Raw genomic sequence first — 26547 nt, 5'->3', positions numbered from 1 at the left:
TTTACCCAGACAACATTCTCGCTCGTAATGGTCGCTCGGCGGACGATAGTAATCGCGAGATAGAGTTTTGAATGTCAAGAGAGATAAAGCTGGCAAGAAAAACGGTTTGCGTAACTACGGACAAAATCAAGCTAGGGGCTAGGGAAGGAAGTTTGCGTACATGTCGCATGTACGCGCCGCGCTTTCATAATTCATAGCTTCGTACAGCGGCTGCGTATATAGCGACACGTGTGTGCATGTAACGTTGACATTATGGAAATAATGCGATGCTTGGAAAAGGGAGCACAGGACGTTCGCCGCGGAGCGCCGTATCTAAACGGCGCGGCGTGCGTGCGCGTGATTGTAGAATTTAAATGACCTAAATATATACTCGGGAATATATTCCCGCCGCATGCAAGATTGCCGCTAAATCGCACACAAACCGCGTACCGAGAAAAGACATTCTAACTTGGGCGGTGCAACATGTTGTCGAAAAGAAACGAAAAGTTGTCATGAGAGCGTAGCGAAGTACAAAAAATTAAAGGGGATATTTCATGGCGTATTTTAGGAAGAAAAGGTCCTATAAAAACATATGCCCTAAATTGCTTCGTTTTCAAAATGCAAAATTACCTACACGCACGCTCCTGATGGATCTAAAAATGTTTCATCTCACTACTGGAAAATGGTTCTTAATACTACACGCATATCAAATTTGAATAAAATATCTTTAAACATTTTCCAGATTTTCAAAATTTGTATTAATTTTTTTTTCATAATTTTGACACCCTGTATTTTGAAAACAAAGCAGTTTAGAGTTTTAGAGCATAGGTATATTTATAGGATCTTTTCTTCCTAAAATAAGCTCCGGAATATTTTTTTTCATTTTTTGCACTTACTTACAAGTAACATTATTCAATTGTCACACGTAGATTTTTTTGAAACCCTATATACGTTATGTCGAATGGTTTTTACACCAGAATACTATCGCTAGGAGTTTTCAGGGTCTTCTGGTCTTTTTTTTTTTACGAAAAATCGACCAGCAACGTGCATGGCCTAAAGAGTTGTTATACATAGAATTGAGAAACCATTTCGAGGGTGGTTTCTACTCTTAAGACGCTTTATGAGAAAAAAAAACACGACACAAATATTTTTCGAAGTTCTACATGCCTACACAGTTTCATAAAGATCGGTGTGTGATACTTGGATAGTGTTACTTGTTAGAAAACACAAAATACCCTGTATACATCAAGCTCCGACATATTTGGATAAAAACGAAAAATATGTCTCTGTAATATTACATTATTTTTATGCTTATAAAATATATTTTTTCCAAAAGGAAACGGAGAAAGAGATACTTGTATTATATTTTCATAAATTCTTGAAACTAACATGAGACTAATTTTTACTTAAAGTAGGTAGGTATTATTAGATCTGTATTTCTGTAAAAAATTTCGTTGTGCTTTATTAACAAAACGGCTGTGAAATTAATAAATTAATAAAGTAATGTAATGAGGGGCGTGAAATATGTGCAAAAGCACGATATATGCGCGTAAAATAATTACCAAAACGGATGAGAGATTTATGAATGCAAAAAGCCATTCGATTACATATTGCGATATCGCGATCCATTTGATTATTGCTTCCTTTATAATCATCTTAACTGAATCGAGATGATCATATCGGCGAGCTATTGCGAGCTAATGCAAAAAATGAAACGTACACAATGAATGACTATAAATGGCGAAATTCATTAATGGTCTTCTAGCATACATAGCGGGTGATATGGCATCCTGAAATTATGATCGATTTATGATGGAGCGAGCGAGATGAGACGCTGCAATGATGAAACAGGTATTGTAGTAACTATATTAACCTTCGCTATTGCCTATTGCAACTTTTAGGTCACATATCGATTTTGTTATTGTTTCATTTCATTCTTGCGTTCTTCTTCATTTATAACTCTGTATATAAAGTTACAATAAAAATCCAATTTCTGTTTTTTTTGTCTTCATAGAAATATAGATTTATTAGCTATTTAATGTGTGTGTGTTTATATACCAAAAGCCTTTCCGAACATTCAGCAAATAATATAGACATGCAGTGGAAGATCGAAAAATTGATCCATTTAATGATTTCTGACAATTACGTTTATTAAGTAAATAAGATCATAAAATCTTTAGATTATTAAAACTATGTAAAATAATGAATAATATTATATTATAAATATTTGATTTTACCCTTGAATATTAAGAGTAAAATCCAAATCAAGAAATACTCATAAAGAATAAACTTTTTAGGATTGACATTTTTCTGACCTGAGCTCTAATTTCAATTTTCTATATATAAACTGATAGTTACTTATTGTTCCGTAGCATTTTTTTATGTAGGTATACAATTAATATAATTGTTAAAATATTAAAATACCAATTTTATGTTATGGATAAAAATATAAATGATATAGGGCCGATTGTTTCAACCTGTTTGTAAGCTAACTAATAGTTAAATCATATGTCTATCTTTGTCTAATTTAAAGGAAAAACAAAGACATATATACGATTTAACTGTTAGTTAGTTTACCAACAGGTTGGAACAACCGCGGCCTATAGTAAGGTACAAGTGATGTAAAATTACTTTACTTGTAAAATATACTTTAATAATTCGATACTGTACCGGAAATGAGTCGTTATAATTAGAAATGGGATTAAGTTCAATATGTCCCTTACGAAAAAAACACCCTAAATAACACCCAAAAAAACACCAAAAAATAATAGCGTAATTTTGGATCCCCAAATGGCGTTTACACCATTTGAGCGTTAACGCCAAGAAAAATACCAAAAATGACACCGAAAGTTGAGTGTCGACACCAAAACTTTGGGTGTCGACATTCAAATGTCGGTGTTAACACTGAAAATTTAGGCGTTGACACCGAAAATGGAGTGCAAACACCCAAAGTTGGGTGTAAACACCAAAATCTTGGGTGTTTTTTTCGTAAGGAGTACTTAAAAATCCAAGTCAAATCCAATAACCCTCCGTGGTCATACCTATTTTTTCAAACAAGGAAGTCACTCTGGGTCATTTTGACCCGAGACGAACTTTGATCGTTCACCATTTGACCATTTATCCACCGATTGTGTTGAAAAAATTCTCGAATGCACTTGCGATATTGCTAAATTGATTGCTATAAAAAAAGAAGTGTTTCAGGAATTTTTAACATATAAAAAAAGTTCGCGAAAAATTTGTTTTTTTTAACGGTCTCTACCTATAGAGGATACTTCGAACTCTTGTAGATGGCGGACCAAGCTCCATTTTAAGCTAGGTATTTAGCTGATATTTAGATCTAAATAAGGTTGGATCAAATTGATCCAGTGTGACCACGGAGGGATAATTAATCATTTTCTAGTTTTCTTTTCCTAATAAGGAAATTCTCGTTCGTGAGAAGACATGCGAGCGTGACATTGTAATACTGATTCCAATTATATTAAATTAAAGTTGTGTTTTTTATCATTCGGCTGATTATAATTTCTCGACACCTGCGCACATCCAAGATAATATCCAACAAAAAGAAACGAGGGAGAAGCTTATTCAGTATATAGGTAAACTATTTAATTATATTCTCGGATAACTTTTTTTATTGCCTCTCTTGACGGTCAATGGGTTAAACGTCCTACGCACGTCGCGGCGTCGTGCACTCTTCTCGGAGACCGACACAAAGATCGCCGGCGATATCCTCGCCGATGCTAATCGCTTGACGATATAGCGATGTAAAGAATACACGCAGCGCGACGCGGAGCGCTGTGAAAAGCGAGAAGGTCGAACGACTGCAAACAGGAAGGGTCGTAAGTAGCGGAGTCATTTACATGCGAGGCACGGGTCAAGTGGGCATCGCCTACTGAAATTGTGATCGATAACCGGCCGGCCGACCGCGCGGGGGCTTGCATCGCGGATCGAAGTCCGTCACGTCCCCTCGCAACGATGTATCGCCGCGTTTAAATTCCCCGGACCGTCATTATCGCTCGAGGGCGAGAGCGCACCTGACGCTTGCTACGGCTAGGTCGATGCGTTTACCCTGTGTATAAGTCGCGCCACCCGGCGATCTGCATTTCTAACAACTATATAGATCACTCCGAGTGGCAGCGGCAGCGAAACCGTCCATAGGGCAAATTAAAGCGGAGATGCTGGTATCGATAGCATCTTCTTCGATATTAACTTCTTCAAATGATTTTAGTCATATCTTTATAACAATTGATATTAATGATATACAATATCGATAATTATGTCGAATTGGATAATTATCCATTTACTGTTATTAATATCAATACCTCTCAAATTTAAATCGGCTAATTGTAAAAATTTCGTAGCTCGCGTAAAACGCGCATAACAAAAAATTTCTCGTATTTGACCTGGAATTATATTTGCGCACGAATACCATGTTTAATTTGATTTACATGTCGACAAACGCGAACGTTAAATTGTGTTAACGTTGAACGAACGCAAGTTGTATTCTTGGCGGTGCAATGATGATGTTTAATGAAATTGCCAATACTACCGGCGCGCATATTGCAAAGTTTTGCAGAAACGTATGTGCTTAATTCTCGCAAAATCGCAATAATTGTTGCAAGAACACGTGTAAAACATAAAATTGATATAGAAGGCAATTGCAGCGCGCGCGGGCAAACGTAAAACTTCATAAAATTGGTAAATCTGTATGCATTGAATACATTCATCCATTACGAGAAATTTACGGGGATGTCTCGCACAATTTGCAATTTTAATTTTAATGACAGATTTCCTTCGACTTCGGAGCCGATTTTCCCTTCTGTCACTGAAATTGAGACTCGCGCAATTCACAAAATATCCATTTCACGATTTCCTGGACTCGTGAAGGACTTTGTGGAAAGCTGCGAAAACAGAGTAGGTTTAACGCAAATTTGCAATGCGAATAAAAATTATTATTATTCAGCGTTTACTTGAACAATATTTTCCAAACAAAATTGCCGTACAACGCAACGTTACGATTACATTCTTGTTTGCGCGAATGCAACCGAAATACCTACGAAAATACTATAAAACGAACATGCTCTTTTGGTGCAATAATTGAAATGCACTACACGTACGCGAACGTACATGTCGACGAGAACTGTACATATATACATGCGCATCCCTATGATGGAGGAGCGCTATTTCGGCGATCTTTATTGTATTATACAAGTGCTCGTAAAACCGTTTTAGAAATTTGCGAGCAAAAAACGCTTGTGGCGTGATAATAAATTACAAGAGAACGAGGAGAGTGTCGGGGGGCGGGGACAGGACATCGTTCATCTAAAATCATGATGCAGAGAGCATTTTGCGTTCTACGATCGACACGAATTTATTTTTCGGATTGGGACGCGAATCTCCGGCAAACGGGAACGTTTATCGTTCTTCTATTATCTCATCCGTATACAATCGTAATAGATACTTTTGAGAGATACCACATATAATAGAATATTATTGGCGAAACAGCATAAAGAAGGGTATCTGTCCAAGTCGTTGAATTATAAGGGTATCGTCTCCATGCTGCAAATGGCAAATGCGAATTTCTTAGAGAGTCTACTTCGCCTTGCGCTTACAAGATAATATTAAATTACACTTAACTGCATGTAACATGCATAAGGTCTACGTATTATGGTTTAACCGTTGCGGACAGTTAGTTCAGTCTGTTGTGAATATTGCATTTCTATTGTTAGAAGATCAAATATTATGTGTTTTGAATGTTCCCTTAGTCATAATTGCTATGAGCGTGTAAAACCTCTTCTGAAAAAAATAGCAGAATAATATTGAATATAATATTGAATAATACTGAAATAGCTGACAAAGATACGTTGAAATATGGTAAAATTAATTTTAGTTCTCTCTATAACAGTCTACGTTATAGAATAGGCTGATGATTATTTTGTGCCCATGATATGCACGCTTTTAGCGTCGGACGCTGAAATATCGGGTCGAAGGATAAGCAAGAACTGAAAATCGGTGTGTGCAACGACTCCATAAATTTACTTCACCTTGAAGAAGGCTGCTGATGACCGGGATCTAATAGCGACGTTTCTATATTGTCCTTCGTTGTGCTCTCGAGACTGCTCTGCCTCCTCGAGTCCTGATCCTCGGACTTGTCATCCTGATTTGGTTTCAGGAAGGATTCTCGGTCACCCTCGGTGCTCTCGTCCTTGAAGTCTCTTCGCGAGTCCTGTTGGCGATTCGTTGACGCGAGAGGTAAGTTATCTGCACTGCGAACCTTACGACACAATTTGGATGTAGACCCGTGGCGTCGCAGAAATTCCTGAAAGCACAAAACGTGGGACGTATTCAGAGCAAACCACGTTTAGGATGATGTTTCTAAAGTTTTCTTTTTTTTCTTTTTTTATAGAAGAATTAACATAACATAGAGAAATACATTTCTCATGGACACTGTTTTACGTTGTGCACTATTTAGTGTAATACATTACGAGTGTAATGTGATAGCATAAGACAGTGACGCGTAAGTAGAACGCGGGAGAAGAGTATAACGTTTGAATTGAGCAGTATAACGTTTCCTTGAACGAAATATGTTTATCACGGTGTTGTAAAATGTGTACTGTGCTTCTCCTCCTTCGTGCACGATATACACTAACTTCGATCTTCGAAATACAGATTAAAAATCTCGAACGGCAACACGATATTCGTTCTGGTGTGTGTACTTTTTGCGGGATAATCGATTTTACGTTAACAACGCAACGAAGCAAATTCGGACTGATCACCCGTGAATCCTGGAGGACGTACCGAATCGCAGGAATGATAAAACGCAGCAATATATAATGCGAGAAGCACTCCGCGATATTAATTTATACATTTGTCTTAAATTTGTAATTTGTCAGAAATTGGGAACGATTGGTTATCCGGATATTTTAGACATTCTGTCAATTCCTCGTGCTGTAGCAAAGAACAATACGCTGAATGCAGCAAATCGCGTGTGTAATATCGACCTTGAAGAACACCAAGCAGAATCATGTATTATTAACGGTAGAACTGTGCTAGTACTGTGCCAATTGCGAGAGTCAATTGTCGTTAGTAGTATTATGCCAATCGCGTGGTCGGTGTATCGCAATATAATGTGAAAATTACATGTAATATATATAGAAAATATATTTGTATATAAAATTTACAAAGTGTGTACGACAAATAGTACGTATTATAGACATTTAGTGCCGTCTTGGAATGAGAGAAACGCGATTTGTAAATGTAATACACTCATCGTTCATGCGGCGAAAATAAATTTGTCCATTTCCTTACAAGTAATCCACGAACATATCGATCATCTGGTGCACTACACTTCGCCACAGACTACCTTGAACTTTGACGTTTGAGGTATCTCTTTCGCACGAACTCTTTTGTATTCATTATTTATTGAAATAACTGTCGCACTGAGGGATATGGTTATTCCCTTCGACTTGGTTGCGTTACGTTAACAATATATGCCGAAACGCGCGATCTGAAATTATAACAATCGTGTAACAATCGTGCAAAGTGGGAGAGGTAGCGTTGACGGGCGATTGTTCAACGACACGCGGGGAAAAAGTTTCAATTTTTGGAGGCTAATTTGTCGTCGGTGATCGGGATTAATGGTCTGTGAGCTGTCGTTGCGGTATACCTAATAATAATAAATTATCGGATAATCGCGCAAACTTTGTCTTGCGAAAGAAAACGCAGACTGCGTAAGAATTAATGAATTCTTGCTTCTCCTTAGCCTTATTGGATTTAATGACTACTTTTCTTTCGTGTAACTGGAACAGACTCGCGTACGAAAGCTTGCAACGCAGCCGCTATATCTACCTCGCAGGCTGGTATAACTTGATCTTCAATTTCCACAAGAACAAGAGACGCGACACGCTGCTCGGTGATTCTACATCTAATATGGTGTTATTAAAATTCAATGTTAGCCGATAATAAAAGAGAAAAAAGAAGAAAGATAAGTTTAATCAGCCCATTAGCTATTTCATATTCCTTAGAAATTCGCAGGTTTTTTCTCGTCATTTAAATTAAATTAAGTATCATTAACACTCTCACTGCGACGTGTATCATTTACACAGTACATTTAGAACCTAACCACGCAGGCCAGGTGTATCGTAAATGATACACCGAGTAATCAGGTCAAAAGCTATATATAAAAAAAGAAATAGAAAAGCATAAATACTGTAAAAATTGGCAATAAAATAGGACAACTCGGGGGAATATGCCACTCGTTATGTTTAACAAAGCAACGGCTAAAAACGCTCTTGTAAATACCATGAAAGTGTTCATAGTTCTATATCTGATGTTTTGCAGAAGTTTTGTTTATTTCCTGGCAGTCTTATAGTTTTTATTTTAATAATATAGAAATTTAGTAACATATTTTTTACACGTTTTAAAACACATGTTTTAAACAATAATGCCTTGAAATGTATACGAGGAAGACTAAAAAAGAAAAAAATGTAGTTGAAAAAAGTGTAGCTGACAGTTATAAAATTTAAAGTTATAAAATTTACAAAGTTTTAAGATTTTAAGGTTTATAAGATTTTAAAATTTGTAAGAGGTTTAAGGTTTTAAAGTTTTTAAGATTTATTTTTTATTTTAATTTTAATTGTTGTAATCCAATATTACAATAATTTTAATATTACAATTTAATTTTAAAATTTTACTTTTTATGTTAAAAACTATTTGTACTGTTTTTATGAATAAAGTAACTTTTGAAGTTAAATTACTACATGCAACTGGTCAAAAAACAGCCTTGGCCCGAAGATGTAATTGTTTTTTATTCCGTTTAGCAATGAAAGTGTTAAATATCTGAGTGAACTAAATTTTAGAAAACTATGTATCTTCCCAGGCAATACGCATGTCCAAAACTCCAAAATTGGGACATGGTACTGTCTGCAATGGGTCGTTATTACCGTATCTTGTTTTTAATAACGGTCTCAAATATGCATTGACATGTATCGAATCGCCCGTATGTCGTGTTAGATTATGAATCAGCTCGAGAGTTCCAGGATACGCGCGTATCCAAATGTTACAGAATTACTTTACCTCTCAATCTCGCGAGTGTCGATCGAGGCATAGATTCGAAAAAAGTTATACACGTCATTGTAAAGACTCGCGCCGCGTATAATAGTTAAGGCTAAACGCTATCCTTCGAACTCGTCCTGATCACTGATTTCCGATTTCAATCATCTCGATTGCTATAATCGGAAACTGGCCGCATGGGTTATGGTTACGCCGCGGCGCCGCGGCCGGCCGCTATATACGCGACGCGAGCTTTGCGTTGCTTTGCGTTCGCTCCGGGGAGAGGGCGGGAGGTTGGGAAAGGTCGCAGCGAAATCGCGCCGGCAGATCGATCGGCGGGTTCGAGGCTTTGAGGACGTGGCTGTCCACCTCACATAATCCATCGATCTCTCTACGTGGATTTTTCCCGGCGCGATTACTTACCTGCGATAGGAAGCCGGCCACGTCGATGGCACTGTTGACGCGCGGCCTCGAGGTTCTCGGCCAGCCTAAAGCTCCGCCGCTGTCTAAGGAGTCCACGTGATGGCTCGACCAGTGCAGATGCTGGAAATTTCAGTCGTTTCTGATCACGTTATCGGCAGGAGTGAGGGGGGGGGGAGGAGAAAGCGCGATCGACGGCGGTGATAATTGCAGTCGAGCGCGGCCTCTCGAGAAGCGTGACGTTTAATGCACGTGGGATCTACGTGATAAGAAAAGTTGAGAGGCCGACGGGGGCGAGCGAATAAGGGTGCCGTGTTGTGAACAAAATTGCAGAGACGAGAGTGAACTACAGGATGCGCCGGAGGTCCCACGCGATTCCTCTTGCTCGTAAATCTCTCGGTGAATTGCCAGTTAGAGTTCATGGATTAGATAGAAGAATGGTTAGTTCTTCTTTGCAACAATTTCTTCACCTTAACTAAATATCTTCGAATGAAACATCGAATTCCTTCAATTTGCTCCAGAAGAGAAGATGCATTAGATTGAATTTCGATCATTTATAATCTGAAGCTTGACTTTTTGAAATATTCAACGTTAAATTCCAAAAGCAACGTATCGATATCGAGAGAAAAACATTGAGCTAAAAAAATGCTCGTTTTCAAAGTCAAAGAGATAATTTTCAATTTAAAGTTTGCCATATGTCAAATTCATTTTAACATTAATTTCTGATGTCTTTCGCGAAGTAAAAGTAAAAAACTGTATTAGAATTTTTTAGGCGTGTTAAAGGAAGCGCGGTACTTCTAGGGCAACCAGCATAACGACGTGATGATGATTACAACATAAAAATGTCGCGCTTTTTGTCCAGAGAAAAGAAACGCGATTCACCGCGGCATAATGACAGAACAGGTCTCCTCGTAATGTAGCACCTTCATCCCACTGCCCCTTGTTTATTTACGTTGACGTCTCTCGAACAACTGAGACGTTTCTCATTTTGCAATCTACGTTGCTATGCTGTCGTTATCTATCTCGATTGACTTAGGGGGAAGAATTTAAACGCAATTTGGGGGATACGGTCTGCAAAACGCGCCTCTTCGATTCTTACCGACAAATATAGACATCGTATCTCACATCGCGGTCATGTCGTTTCCAGACTCAGGGGTTGATGCTCGGGCTACGATGGAAATACTTACACGTCAAAGTTCATCGTATATTCGAGACGCTAATAGTAAACGCTAATCAAATTCGGAGGCGATTCGAGAATCGGCTCGGACGAAATGGTGATTTCCACAAAATCGATAACGGAGATATTAATCTTATCTCGAGGATATACGCTCATACATTTTTTACGTAAGACCGAGTAAGATAATTATAAGCATTTCGGATAAGTGGCATGACATGAAGATTCCGCGATTTTGGTTAAAATGCGACTGATAAGTTATTATAAAACTTTTCGAAAGAATATAACGAAGATTTATTTAACATCAGTTACTAAAACGGCGATTGCTGATTTTAATCGGCATATCCACGAATCTGTACCATTTACCCAATTTCTCACAAAATCCTTTTCAATTTAAAGCAATCTACGAAATTGTGTTTAAATCAATTGAATCATGTTTTATTCAAATAACATATTAGATTAATATCTTTTCCAATTAAAAATAAAACATGTTAAATTTAAAAAAATGTGAACTTTAAAAGGAATTTGTTTTAATCTCATTATTATGCCGGCTATTTTCACGTTCCTCATTCTCCATTAAAAATATTTTTGGAGCACGCTTTCGTCCGAATTTTCGCATCACCAATTTTACAGCGTAAATCGCGCTGTTGTATCGCGGAAGCAACAAAAAATTTTTTTTCCATGGGGAAAAAAAAAAAAAAAAAAAAAACGTTCAGCAGCCAGTGCGGTAAATATTTACCCTTACGACCCTCTCCCCAATAACTTTCTTTTTCACATATATTATAGAGGTCATCCTCCTGAATAACCTTCAGAAGGTTTTAGCCGTCGTTCGTTGTTTATTAAAAAAGTTATAAACAAAAGAAATTTAAAAAAATCTGATCTAATTTAATTCATTATTCCGTATAAGGAACCTTTATACGATATATAGCTTTAATATAAATTTGTTCCTTAAAAAAATACTTCTCATTATTACGATATGTTTACATATCAACCTTCATAAAGGTTATCATTATTCGTACATTGTCAGGAAATGAAAATATTCAGTGTATCGAGAAACTCGAAACGATTAACATGTTGTTCCACGAATTTCTACATTTGACGTACAATCAGGATCAACTATTGGAATACTTTTTTTTATATAGTTTTAGCCGTAACTCGGTATTTATTAAAAAATTATTAACAAAAAGTTTGAGAAATAAACACTTTGTATTATAGTGCTGTTTATGCACACATATCAGCAAATTACTTCCCTAAGCACTAATACAAAGTGTTATATATTTTGCAGTTATATTTGTTCATAACTTTTTAATAAACAATGAGCGACGACTAAAACCTTCTGAAGGATTTACTCAGGAGGATGACCTGTATAATATATGCGGAGGAGAAAGTAATTAGAGGGGGGTTCGTATGGGCAAATATTTACCGCCAGTGCTTCTCTCCAACGTAGGTACATAATTTATTTTTCGATGCAATTTTTTCTGCGCGATACGACGCGCTGCTCCGGCTCTACTTGAAAGCATTTCGGGTAGACTATAAGCGTCTTCGTGACTCGGTAATCGTGATGAAAAGCATTGATATGCACTGTGCAAGGCATCGTCTTAATCGGTAGTTACTTCTTTTAATCTGCCATTAGTGCGAGGAGGTACAACGTTCAAAGCTGATCTAACGGACGCCAGTTCAATGCTCCGCGTATAAACTGACTCTTATTTCAAGTTTCAATGAAAGTGCCACATCGATCTCTGTCTTGAAAACAAGCGTAAAACATGACCAAACGGTGAAAAATTCATTTTGCACTCATAACAGCAAGATAACTGCAGGTGAACACAATGTATAAACGATACAAATGGGACAAAATAATATCGCGAAGCTTGAGGCAAAAAACGACGGTTGAGCAGACGACATAAAGAGCGGTGCCCTACCTCGTTGCACCAATAGCAGTGACTTTTCACCCGTAATAAATCGCTAATGTAACAACTCAAGCGGCTGGCATTATAAACTCCTTTGCATAAAGTCTTCAGTATTGTGCTTGAAAAGTGCCGTGTATATATATTTAAGGAAGTAATTGAGGTGGGGCTATAAGTTTTTAAGCGACTTGAAGCGATTGAGAGAGAGGCGGTGATTTGCTTTCAAACCAAGCTGCTGGAAGTGTTTGTTGAACGAAAAGGGGAATTTTTGTTGGGAATAAATCGATCGGACGGAGATCCAGAACAAGACGGTGGCCCCTTTTCGTAGTGATGAGTAAAATCGGCGCGCTCTTTTTTCTGAGGATTCTAATTTCTAATCTTCAGATATTACGGCGACACCCGTTAGTTTGTACATACGCAATAATCCGGTGCATTATCGTCGTCTTTATAATCGTCGCAATAATATGAAAAAATGAACCGTGTTTGCATTTATATGCATTTATAAGCGAGACAATCTAAGCCTTAGATTCTAAGGTAACTATATTCTTTAAAGTTGCGCTTTCCTGAATTATTTACAGACTGCTAGGAATAATATATCGACGGATTTCTGCGCTTTAGCGTAGTTTAAGTAGAAAACCCGTAAAACTCTGTGCAGTATTAACTCGCAACTGCCGTAAACGACATCAACTCCATCATAGATGTTTCATAAAGTGTTCAAGAAAAAAATACGTTCTTCTCTCTTAAATACTTTTTCACCGCTTTTATAATTATCACGAGAAAAAGATGAATAAAATGATTTATAAATTAAATTGTTGACGAAATTAATTAAAACGAGTGAAATAAAAAGTTGTCATGAGCATTCTAATCTGTCAATATGACAAATAATTATGTTAATCATATTTAGTCGTTAGCAGAGTTGAGAGTTAAACTTTCTTTTATGCTTATTATAAGAATTTCGTGAAATAATAAGGCGACCGTCGTGTATCTATCTTGAGAGTTAAGCTTGTCGCGCGGGATTAAACCGCTTTTAACATATATGCCCCAGGAAATATTCATCGATAGCGCGGTGGAGCATATTTCATCGACAGCCTCGAGTCGTGCTTAGCTTCTGCCTCTCGCCGATCTCGCGAATCTGTGTGAATTGCACGGAGATTGACGCGCGAAATAGAACGCATTAAGAATTAAAGTCGAACTGGAAGCATCGAGTCAATGGAACATAAATCTAAATCCATGGCCGCGTCCGCGCGCGGAAAAAAGTTCCATTTTAATGCCAGAATATATATGATCGTAAAAATTTTCCACCCTGCGCCGCCGCTTCTGTATTAATTCAGGAAGTAAACGTGGATCGTTTTTTCATGACACAAATGGTCGCGGAACGTTTTACAGTCTCGTTTATGAATCGTTAGTCTTGCGCATACATTGAGCGACGAAATTATTTTGTTCGTTATCGTCGCCGGGAACGGAAAACAAATTTGTTTTTAGTCAGTTACAGAAATTTTCAATGAGAGAATTAAAACCGGTTGATTATATTTTTATACGTTTTAAATTAGAGCGAGATGGCAAACGTTTTCTCGATTTACGGAGTTAGGATGTAAATTCTGTTTGCGCAATTATTTCCGTATTGAGCGAGACGATTTATCTTTCGCATTTTGAATTAAATCTTTTTGATTTTTGAATCAACCGTTTTTCACCCAACTTTGAAAATTATACGTAATTATTATGCGCAAATTTAACTCAACTTTTAACATCGAGCAAGAAAAGTATAGAATAAAATGAATACTTTAATAAACAAATATCAACAAAAGAGTATCGCGTGCAATAAAAAGAAAATTACGTAGTGTTGTACGTATGGAATTACGCTGATTTTTCAAGAGAATAAAAACAACATTAAAATCTCTTTCAGTTTCATTATATACCTCTTCCCATTCCGACATGATTCTGTGTTGCATTATAACCTGAAAGCTTTCACTTATTTCTACGTATTCCGAGGTACGATGTTATAGGCACGCTACCGTACGATACGATACCGTACTAGGCATCATATATGCTTTAACGCTAATTAAATATATTCTGCAAAGCATCTTCAACGCAAACACATCATGCCTAAGCGGTATAGACGCGTCATAATTATTCATAGCGAAGAAATAGGCAGCGTTAAACATTACTCGACAGCTAGCATTTGATATGCGTCCTACCTTAGGTCTAAGGTTAACGGGGATTTCGGTTTCACGTTAAAGATTAATCTTGCAGCTTTAAGCATTTCCCGTTTCAAATATGAAACGCAATAGGCAGTCAATGTAAACCGGCTCGCTAATTGCAGCGCTCTCGCTTCTCTAATTAGTCGAGTTCGCATCGGTAATGCCTGTTCCGCTCGAAACCGCGACTGCATGTATAACGCTTGATATTATTTTGGTAATGAAAACACACCACTATCTGAGCCGTCATCCATTCGGTGTGTTGCCTCATACACGGTATCAAACTATCTTTAAAAAATGTTTGAAAAATCGGCAGTATTACGTGTATCAAGATGCATTAGCGATGTTTCGATAACCGCCATTTTTCCGACTATATCAATCATAATACATGTTGATACTTGGCGCATAGATATGAAAAATTTATTATTGAATACCAAATCATTTAACGCTTGGTGCGCAAAATAGAGCGTTAAAAAACACGTTGCATATAAGAATAAATCTACGTTTTCACGTATTTAACAGACAGACAGTCTCGTTTTTTATTTATCAATAGTGTCTGTCAGCAAGTTTATATTTGGTACTGCTTGTGCTTATACTGTCAGCTTACCAGCACACAATCTCTTACGGTTAGATAAAAAATAAACTGTTCGGTGCTCTTCAATTTCTGTAAAATGTAGGTTTTCTCTCCGTGCAATTCTGCGAGCTTTATTCGTCGGTTCACTTGTGCCGTGACTGAACTCTACTTCGCGCGCACCAATTGCGAGATAATAAATCGTCCGACGAGATCTACGCACGAGAGGATTGGACCGTTCCAGAAAGCTCCTCTCGTCGGTTAAGGTTTCAAGTGAAATGGGTCACGCTAAAAATTGATCCAGAATTGCTGTAACACTTATTCAATCAGTCGCCGCGCCGGACGGAGTTTACCTTATGCAATTTAATTAGCTTCGCGCCGACGAAGGGTGAAGATCCAATCGAATTTACTACGCCTCTACTATATCCCCGTCGGGGTTCCCTGTCTCCGACAGGACTTGGTGATTTCGAACCAGATTCGGGTCAGCGTGCTATTAGTTTCTGAGCAGGTTTCGGCTGACTTCGAGACAGGATAAATTTAGCGGCTGCAAGATACACCTGCAATTCCGAGCTCAATCCAAGGTAGCAAATTCGCGATGGGCTTACGTACAAATTGCGCGCGAGTGTTTATCTTGCAAGCGTGTAAACTTTCCGCGGGTTGCGAGTTGACCTGCCAACGCGAACGGCGCACAGGACGTTCTTCATTTTCTCTTATTGTTAGCTACAGGGAATATAAGTTAAGAGAATCTCGTCACTACTATATACATCTATATTGATCAAAAAAGTTTTCAAAGAGATTTATTAAGACGGTTCAATTTTAGTTAGGCCAATAACTGAATACTGTCAAGGCAAATAAATATTGCTATATTATTACTATATCAATCGTGAAGTCAGGCAAATTAAGATTCACTAAAATGACTCAATTAATACGCGGTCGAATACTGAATCTTGTCAAAACAAATAAATATTGCTAGATTAATTGAATCATTTTTTTCGTTCATTTTTTATCTCTCATTAAAACTAAATTCACATTTTTTTTAAATCAGGCCTTTAATATTAATATACGCTAGTATAAATATCACGTATCCAAATTATATGTGTGGAGGATGTTCTGTATGTGTGTGTTATGGTCAAAGGGCGGCGGAGCACGGTCACTTCTTAGTTTGACTGGCCGATCCTGAGCATTTTTGTGTTTTAGTTTTTGACTAGGGCGTTTTTTAGTCTATTCTAGGAGATGGGTGGTCAAAGGAAGAAACTAAGAAAAACACTTTGGACCTTGTCTAGTCAATCCTAAGGTGTGTCTTTATTCGGTGTTTAATTAATAAAAAAAACCTACACCTCGTTTTACGTGGAAAATATGTATGCGTGGAGGCAGTAATTGGACACATACTGTAATTTAATCTTCAAATTAAAAATTACCACATACACACACACACGCGGGGAGGGGGGTGCCGAAGGCCTCCCTTGCACCCCCCCCCCCCTCGTGTGTTGTGTGTGTGTGTGTACGGTAATTTTTAATTTGAAGATTAAATTACAGCATGTGTCCAATGTCTAGACACTTTATGAAGTGCTACATTACCGCATGTGGCTGTAACATATAGATCCTACACGTCAAGTGAATGTAGTTGTCAACTTTAACTGTTAACATCTCGCTTCGTGGGGCAGAGCGACACTTTTTTCTGTCAGATTTTGTCGTTTTGTGCAAAAACACGTCGATTAAGTCTAAGTTCAATCGGTATTTGACTATCCCATTGCAATCACACTTAGGATTGATTAGTCAAAAGTCAAACTAGATTATTTTAGTTTCTATCTTTGACCGGTTGATTTAGTGTCTCCTAGGATTGACTAAAAACGCACTAGTCAAAGGCCGAAATACAAAAATGTTTCGAGGCTCAGGCTCAGGCTCGACCAGTCAAACTGAGGAGTAACCGCGCTCCGTCCTTTGACCATAACACATGTGCAAAAATAATGCAAATAATATATTAACCCTTTGGTTGTTAGGCAAAAAAATGTTTGCAGGCCAAAAATGCTTTTGACAAAAGAGTTAAATTAGAAAAAGAATATTTTCTGGGGGTTTTTTGAGTCACTAAATCTAAATCTGAGGCTAAAATCTCAATATTCAAAATGGGTGTTCAAAGATCCAAAAACTCGTTCAATTCGCATAAAAATTTGTATTGAGTGTTTCTTGAAGCCGCTGTTTTTTAATTCAAAATTAAAAATTTTAAATTAATGCAAATCAAATAATTTTTTGCATTTTTGGTCCGCCATATTGGATCGGCCATTTTAAATTTCGCAATTTTAACTTTAAATTGTATTTAACGACTCCAAAAACATAAAAATATTGTATCCTATTCTAATTGTTCTGGTATAAGTATTTTTTTTAATGTGCAGATATTTTCGTCATGAGCACTTTTGGCTAGTTTTATTTTTGCGGATATTTCTGTCATTGACAGTCAAGGGGTTAAACATAATTAACGTCAGACCGAGTTAGATTGACTTTCTTTTAAATTAACAATTAATCTTTTCTTTTTCTTTTTTATAAAAGAACTCCCGGGACAAGACTTGCCAACTCTGAAGCATGTTTTCTCTTTCTCCCTCTCTCCCTCCCTTCCTTCCTCTCTCTCTCTCTTTCTCTCTCTCTCCCCCCTCTCCCCTCTTCTCTTCCTCTCTTTATGCATTTTCATAAGATTTATATGCGCTCCAAAGCGGTCGCAAAAAGCGCTTTCTCATTACAGTGGCGAGCACAAAGTCAACAGCAGCTTTCTGAGTTACACAAATTGACCGGAGCCCGATCCCTCATGTCAGTCAAAGCTTTCTATCTAATACCCGAAAGAAATGAAGCTTATTTGCAGTCGACAAAGTATATGAAAGTGAACATCGGTTTTAAGCGGGATTCATTAAAACTCAGAGCTGCGAAGTTAGAGAAAGTTATGCTTCTGCCGTCTCTTATCCCAGCTTTTCCGCAAAAGTAGATATGACATGTAAATTTGATAATACGGATAGCATAAGTAAAATTGTAAAAAAAGCTATCATTTCCTGTAACGCTTTTTTATTAGCATTTATACAATATATGTATTGTTATATATGTTGTTTCTAATTGAATTTCTGTGGAAGAAGAGTTTAATCAAAACGTGACTTTCCGACTGATTGTGAGTTTCGGAAGTAATCGAAATAAATAACTTACAGTATTAATTTTACAAGAACGTGCCGCGGTAACTTAGATGCGGTATTTTCTTTAAGAATAGGACGTTTAATTTTTTTGAAAAACATATAAGATACTGATCGTATAATTCGAACACGTTTTTTTCTCACGAAACTCATTTCGAGTTTCTGTATTCTGTATCTTGTCAGCAATAATCGATAAAATACCCACGCAAAAAAAGTTGGCAAGCCTCGACTCACCGGCAAGAAATACGCCTTCGTCTCGTGAGACGATTTCTCGGCCTTCTTTTTTTACTTTGGTTTCCTCATTGATTGCGAGAACGGAAGTGAAAGAAGCGTGTATATGCAGTATAATGAGATTATACTTAGCGAACTTATTTTTACCGCGCTACATACGCTTATTTTTACCGCGCTACACACACACACATATGCACACAAAATTCTATTTCTGCGTAATTTATCTTCGTTCATTTGATATCATGGTGTTATAACTTGTATAAAAATGAAAAAGGAAAAAAAATGGAAAAGTTCGCGTTCGCTTATCAACGTATTATGATATAAAGCTTAATTTTTTTTAAATTTAAAATGCAAAAAAATACAAAGTGAAATATTCGATAATTACGTTACTGCAAGATAAGTTTGACGATGCAAACCCACCATTTTCTACACGTGTGAATTGCTCATTACGTGGCTAAATTCCTGGTGGAAACTTCTCTCAAGAATGGATGAAAATATTGCCTAATAGTTAATAATTAACAATGACAATTTTACAATGTAATAGTGATTCTCGTAAGAAAATAATCATGCTACTTAAAAAATAATGAATATATTAAGGAAACTTATATATATGGAGGTATAATGTAAAATAATCGCAAGAGAACAATATATATGTTATATATGTATATATATATAATATATATCTTGTAAAAATACAATCACTTATTATGTAAAAAAGTTACAATTTAGAAAGCTTGGATTATCGCAAAAATTATCGACGCAACAAATAGCAAAATTATTGTGTATACATATTACATATATATATATGTTATATATATATATATATATATATATATATATATATAAAATTTACTGTTTTACGATTAACAAACCCGCTTTAGTAGAGGCTATATTGCCTTATTTATATCTATACAGGGTGTTTCTTAAGTAAGTACATAAAATAAAAGAGAATATTCTGTGGCTTATGTGAAGAAGAAAAAGTCCTATAAACATGTTCTTTGAACTACTTCGTTTTTAAAATACAGGGTGTCAAAGTTGTGAAAAATGTATAAAAATTTCGAAAATTTGGAAAACGTTAAAATATATTTTATTTAAATTTGGTATGTATATATACATGTGGTATTAAGAACCATTTTTTCTAGTATCGATAAAACATTTTTAGATTCACCAGAGGCGTGCATCTTTGACACTCTGTATTTTAAAAATAAAGCAGTTTAAAGTGTATGTTTATAAGATCTTTTCTTTCTAAAATAAGCCACGAAATTTTCCCTTCATTTTTTTGCACTTTATTGTATTTAGGAAATACCCTCTGTATATAGATTTATGTATTGCTCTTTTTTCTTCTCGAAACTCAATTTCTTACAAGTTTTTTATAATTTTATAGTGATAGAATTAAAATAAAAATCCATTTCCTTAAGAAAAGAAGATAAAATTAAGATAAATCTATTATCTTAATTACAATTATAAGTATTCTAAACGACAAAAGTTTCGTGAATCCCTAAAATAGACGGAGAATCGTTAATGGTTAAATAGGCTTTCAATTTTCCCGTCCGATGCCGAAACGAAAATGATAAAGTACGAGTAGGGGTTCAAAAAGTGAGACAAGAAGATGTATAGACAGAGAGACGGGGTAGGTCACACAAACACAAGAAAATAGATATGTGTGAGAGTGAAAGAGAGACAGAAAGTAGTAGAAAGACAAAGTGAGAGCCTCGGTACAGCCGAGGTTTTTCTCCAGCATGGTATAGGTAGGGCCACAAGAAAATAAAATTGAAATTTTTAAGACATGTACCGATGGTCACGCGATGTCCACCCTGTGGAGTAGAGCGAATTGGCAGCCGCAGTCCCGGGGCTCTCGGGCTCTTCTGGGATACTGAAAGCACTGCTCCAGGACGCAGCAGCCCCCGCCCCCGCACTGCATCACCATATCCGACAATGTTGTCATTACCTTTCGTCGTTTTCGTTCGTCGGTTTCGTTTCGTGCGGTATCGCATTATTCAATTTTTTTTTATATCGTTTGTCGGTTTTTCGGATTTTTTTGTTTTGTTTTTCGTGACCGTGTAAGATCCACCAAATGTGACGCGTGAGGGGGTGGTCGGGGGAGAGGGCACACACGTAGCGCAGAACAGTGTGGGAGAGTACCGGTAATCGTACGTGGCGCCAGTCGTTATTCGCGAATTTTCGTGCAGTCAATCCGAAGAAACGACGTGGAGACAGAAGAGAAGAACAGAAGAGATATCAACAGAATTAAAAAATTGCGTTAATTGTGATTATCAATTATTAGTCTTACTGACTACAGCTACGTAATTTATGCGACTAACGTGGACTACTCGAGGGATGTGGATGTCTACGCTAATAAGCTTCGTTACTCTGCTCGACTTCTCGCTACTGGGTTATTTAACGCTACGCTCTTCAATTAGCTTGAGTTTAACACTTAATGTAACGAGAAGAAAGATTTATCGATTGTCAATTTAGTTTCTGGGCGTTTCTTTCTCAATCCGTTACATAATAAAATATAATCACGTTTGTTCAATAATTTGGTACTGTAAGAGATGCAGATGTTGCTGCACTGTAAACAAAACTTTATTAATAACTCTGCACTATGAAAATAATTACAAATATTTCATAAATTAATCTACGCATAAATTCTTCAAGGATTTAAAGCACTAAATTGACCATAAATCTTTCTCTGGTGTAGTTGATTTTCACATACACGGTAACATCTTCAAACCTTAATATCAGGCTAATTGAAGCATTTTCAAAAGTCCCTCGCTCTTGTGAGTTCCAACGAGTTCCAATCAATATATTTTGACTGAAAAAATGTAATTGCATCAACTGCAATGATTTAATTAGTTATTACTAAAATTAGAATTTATGGAGAATACTTAATAATATTTTTACCCCAAAAACAGACAAGCGCCCTTTGTTCCTTTCATAATTCTCGACAAGATGTAACTCGCCTATACACATATCTATATATGTATAGCCTAATATATATCGTACAATGTTACCGCGTACGTGTGTATAGAATAATGGTTGTTATTAGCTCATAAGTGATTTTTTGTGGAAATCATATTAGCAAAATTTTCACTTTTTTTTAAGAAAAGCGAAGACCGCCCGATAGATGGTTTTCGCGAAAATGCAGCATGTGAAAGGACGAAATGTATAATATCGAAGATAATTATATAGATATAGCCGCTCGTTTCTACATAAAAACCAAAGTACCTTATTGAACAACCAATTGTTACAACGGTAACGTTTACGATTACATCGTTACGTTGCTAAACTCATCACAAAAATCCCCTTTATAATATCCACATCGCGACCGGAGAAACGAGATAATCGAGTATTATTTATTAGACACGATTGACACGAATCTCGCGAGCGTCGAGTCTCATTTATCATTCATTCGCGAGTCTCTTCTAATTCGTCGCTTCGAATTTAGACAGAATGCTGTCAAATTAAATAGCTATTTATGCAGTTGTCTTTTTAGCGCAACTGAAGATCGCGTTACAGTTCATTTTTGAAATTATAACTCACGGCGATTAGATCGCGCCTGTCATATCCAATTAGCATTTGATTTGCGTAATACGCAGGCATTTATTACCTTAATCATGTATACAGTACAAGTCAAAAGTATTGCATCACTTATGGAAAGGAAAGTCGTTACTTGAAGAAAGACGTACATAAATGTTATAAAACTTTATTTTAGTAGGTATTGTTATTTATTTTACGCTTTAATAGGAATACTTTGGGAAAAACAAAGTTTTTAATAATTTTATTGCGTTGTTTTATATTATCGTTTAAGATAATATGAAACAACGCAATCAAATTATTTAGATAAATAAAATGTTATAAAATTTTATTTTATTAGTACTGTTATTTTATCCTTTGATAGAAATTAATACTTTGAGAAAAAATAAAGATCTTAATGATTTAATTGACGTTAAATAATTATCATTGACGATACTTGAATAATTATCATTAATTATTAGTGGTGTGACCTGACGATAATTATTCAACGTCAATTAAATTAGATCTTTGTTTTTTTGTTCAAAATATTCCTATCAAAGAATAAAATAATAGTACCAAAATAAAATTTTATAACATTTATGTACGTCTTTCTTTATTAAAGTCCTTTATTAAAGTAATAACTTCCCTTTCCTTAAGTGATACAGTACTTTTGACCAGTACTATATGTATATCATATGGCAACGTTGTTCACTTATTAACGGATAATGCGTTAACCGCGATATTGCAGCTACCAGATGAAATCTAGGCGCACCAACGTTCAAATACTTGATAATACCTGTTAATTGCGTTCGAAGCTTGACAGGTGCCACAGAAGCCAATGTCACTAAACTTTCGATCGTACTACATTATAGTGTAACGACAACTGCTCAATGCCAAACTCAACAAAAGCTATGTATATTTGATTTGCCGTTTTACGTATTAGCCACATGTTTGGGTACACTCGTAATTGCTAATTAATGTACAAGTTCTCGGGCGGTATATGGACATGTGCGTACTACAAACGCGAAGCACGTAGTAAATTGACGCGGTACATTTTTATCGCGCTCCTATATATTTACCGAACTTTTAGTTTTACCGAATTAATAAATCGAGCAGCTTTGAAACTGCGGCAAATGGGAAAGTTACCGGAGAAGGAAGACCGCGAGCGATATTAGTAATCCAAATTGTGTGTATAGATAGCATCAGCGATAATAAGTTTGGAATTTATAAAACGCTTTTGCGTTTAGAAATCGTGAGCGGAAATAACAAAAACCTGAACGCACATTTACGCACATTTCGGATAACAAAACAACAATAAAAAAAGTATGGATCTCTAAAACGCTTCAATGTATTAAGGGGAGAGATACACGAGGCCGGAAAAAAGGTCATTTTTGTGAATTTTTTTAAGGAAAACAATTTGAAATTTTGGATTGGGAGTTTTTCTATCTAAAAGTATACACATTCAAGAATATGTCGAATTTTTTTTATTTAAAAAAATCAAAAATTGACGAGGTTGTGGTATAATCTTTGAAGCGCCGTAAAAAAATCCGGGTAAACGGTACCCACTGGCGTTTTTTCAAAAATCATTTGAAACAAAAAAACCAAAAAGATTATTAAATTAGATACTATAATCTACTACTTGTCATAGCCGATTTTGAAAATATCGATTTATGACAAAATGGCGGACGTTTGAACATAACATAGCGATTTTTCGACCAAAAATTAGTTAGATAGATTTATTTAATTTCAGCTAACAAAAGCCAAGAAATGGACTTGGTTTATAATATACCTTATACACACTCATACCAACGACCAAAATTAGTTATTATTTTGCCTATAAAACAAAAACTAAGCAACGAAAAAAAAATCTTATGACAAGTACTAGATAATGATGTATAGAATAACCACAAAAAAAGTCAAGGCAATCGGTTCATTGGTTTTCGAGAAATTTTGAGTACCGATTTGAAAAACGTGGTTTTGAGAAAAACGCGTTTGAAAATTTGGGAATGAATAAATCATGAAATTTGTCAACTTACATGGAATCATCGATACTAGCTCCATAGTGTAAGTCTTCTGCGGTCAACGGAATGTTCATATTTTCTAAATTTTGTTGTCGGCGCCGTATTCGACCTTCTTTAGTTTGTTTTTGCGCTTGCAGCTCGGCTTTCGCTATGCGAGTTTCGTCTTCTTGCGCAGCGTACAAGTGCGCGCCCGATCCGACCGATATTCCTAACACGTTCATGATTTCTAACAATGACGTGACACCATTGTTGAACGTGCATGTTGCAAGAAATGCAGCAATGTTAACGATTTTGGCCCCGCTGTGCATCGTTTTTGGAGCTATCTTCCAAATAAGTTGGTTGAAGCTCTCATTGCTGTTTTGTGTGTATCCGCCAACACAGCGTTCCAACAATTTGTCATTGCTGAGGTGTTCGTAAATTAGTTTGATGGAATCTAACACCGTTTTTGGCAATGCTCGGCTCGGCCACAAAACATGGCGGCACGCGGCGCGCTCTCGGAGACGGTTCACTCTCTCGGCTGTAACTTCGTTATTTATCGAGATATTGACTTGCAATTTTAACCAGATATTCTTGAGACCTCAAGCTTCAAGAAAATGCAAAAAAATCGATTTTTTAAACCATGCTAGGTGTATATCTCTCCTTAAAACATTTATCGAAAATTGCGCTTGCACAAAAGCAACAGTAAAAAAAGAATATATACGGAACGTGTTTGGTATGACGAACTTGTCGAGATAATCGCATTCGACTTTAAACAACGTACAAAACAAAAAATCCGACAGCGATGTGAAGCGCGAGCGAAACGTTCATCCCGGTTCTTTTTTCTTTACAACAATTATTCACTGCCAGGGGTTAGATCACGTAGTTCCGCTGGGAGAACAACGAAATCGATATCTGGAGTTTCTTCAGCTTCTCTCTTTCGCGCGCGACTAAAATAAAAATTATTATAGATCCTCGTTTTTCACTGCCGCACAGACACGCGGATTGTGCAGGCGGATTAATGGCCGGCGGTATACGTTGGCGTGCGGGGGTTTTGAATAATTACCTTGTCTTGACCTTTTACGTTTCGTAATTCTACCGTGACGTCAAACCCGACCCGTGCGAGCCCTTTGTTACGCATAACAAACTGTTCGCCGCGAATCGCGTACCTAATCTACAAATCGAGCAAAAACCGAGCCCCACATCGAACCGCTTCAAACGGGTATCAAGTTAGTTTAATAGTCGATAAACTTTGCCCGTCAGCGATTTGCTGTTCATTTATTGTGACAAGCTGCGCTGATCAAACACAGCTCGCATCCCTATTAAATGCAAACACCTACGTCAGCATAAACTGATAGATTTCGCATTCTAGTAAATATGTTTCTTGGATCATTTGGAATCTATCTCAAACGATTGAATGATAACCTTGAAAAAATTTTAATTAATTCGTCTAAAAAAAATTAACATTTATTTAATTCAGGTTAAGTTACTGGTGTAACTACGTTATAAAAGCGTTAAAAAAAATTATGACAGAGACAGTTTTCTGCGCACAAACCTCGTAATTAAATTTATTTAATTAACGTATCAGCTATTGGAACGTTTCAGAGAAATCCGATTTTTTTTACTGTAGGTATTGTATTTTACGTTACGTGCGCTGCAATGTATTTGCTTAAATTACCTCTTATATAGCGTTTATAAAATACGTATTTTACGCGCATATTAACCAAATAAAAAAAGAACAACAAAATTAAGGAAGTTCGATGGCTACGACAAAACGCAGAGAGTTTTATGAAATTTTAATATGTTGTTCTGGAATGCAAAATAGAAATATGTGAATTTTTAAGGAATTTTTCACCGTCCCGTTTTGAAAAAAATCTACTCCAAAAACTTAAAAAGTACAATTTTTGGATTAGATTTTTTTCAAAACGGGGCGGCAAAAAATTCCCCAAAAATTCACATAATTCTATTTTGCATTTCAAAACAACATATTAAAATTTCATGAAACTGGCTGCATTTTTAACATAGGTTTTTATGGGAAATGGTATATTGCATATACCTTCAGAATGAAATAAGTGCAAGAAAAAATGCAAATGATAAGGAAAGAAAAATATGCACATGTAACTTAATAATTTACAAATAAATGAGCGAAAGAAAGGGGAAGGTTACCGCACATTTCGTAGAAAAATTAATTATTAAAGCATAACGTGCTTGATTTTTCGTCTGCTAGACTGCCACGGTCGTGAACGACGTGAACAGCAGCACGCATTATACGCACGCGGCGACCAATCAGAGCAATCCCCTTCATTCCCACTACTTCAAACGCTAGTGCGCTGTTTCCAGAACCCCCG

The 26547-nt window shown here is 36.5% G+C and overlaps 1 protein-coding gene across 10 annotated transcripts in view; it reads right to left on the bottom strand.

Moving 5' to 3' along the window:
* LOC143893518 (uncharacterized) overlaps positions 1-26547 on the bottom strand; it is a 77443-nt gene that overhangs the window by 12514 nt on the left and 38382 nt on the right. For 9 of the 10 annotated variants that reach the window (XM_077399003.1, XM_077399002.1, XM_077399008.1 and 6 more), the window contains 2 exons: positions 9451-9570; positions 6021-6295 (listed from right to left, as the gene is read on the bottom strand). In XM_077399003.1, coding sequence (XP_077255129.1) covers positions 6021-6295; positions 9451-9570 — 395 coding nt within the window. The remainder of the gene's footprint in view (positions 1-6020; positions 6296-9450; positions 9571-26547) is intronic. The other variant, XM_077399009.1, reaches the window with a different exon arrangement.

This window comes from Temnothorax americanus, unplaced genomic scaffold (assembly GCF_048541705.1).
Source record: "Temnothorax americanus isolate GAGA-0224 unplaced genomic scaffold, ASM4854170v1 Scaffold120, whole genome shotgun sequence".
NCBI classification, from domain to species: Eukaryota; Metazoa; Arthropoda; class Insecta; order Hymenoptera; family Formicidae; genus Temnothorax; species Temnothorax americanus.
Note: the sequence above shows the minus strand (reverse complement) of the source record. Positions and strands in the feature narration are given on the sequence as shown.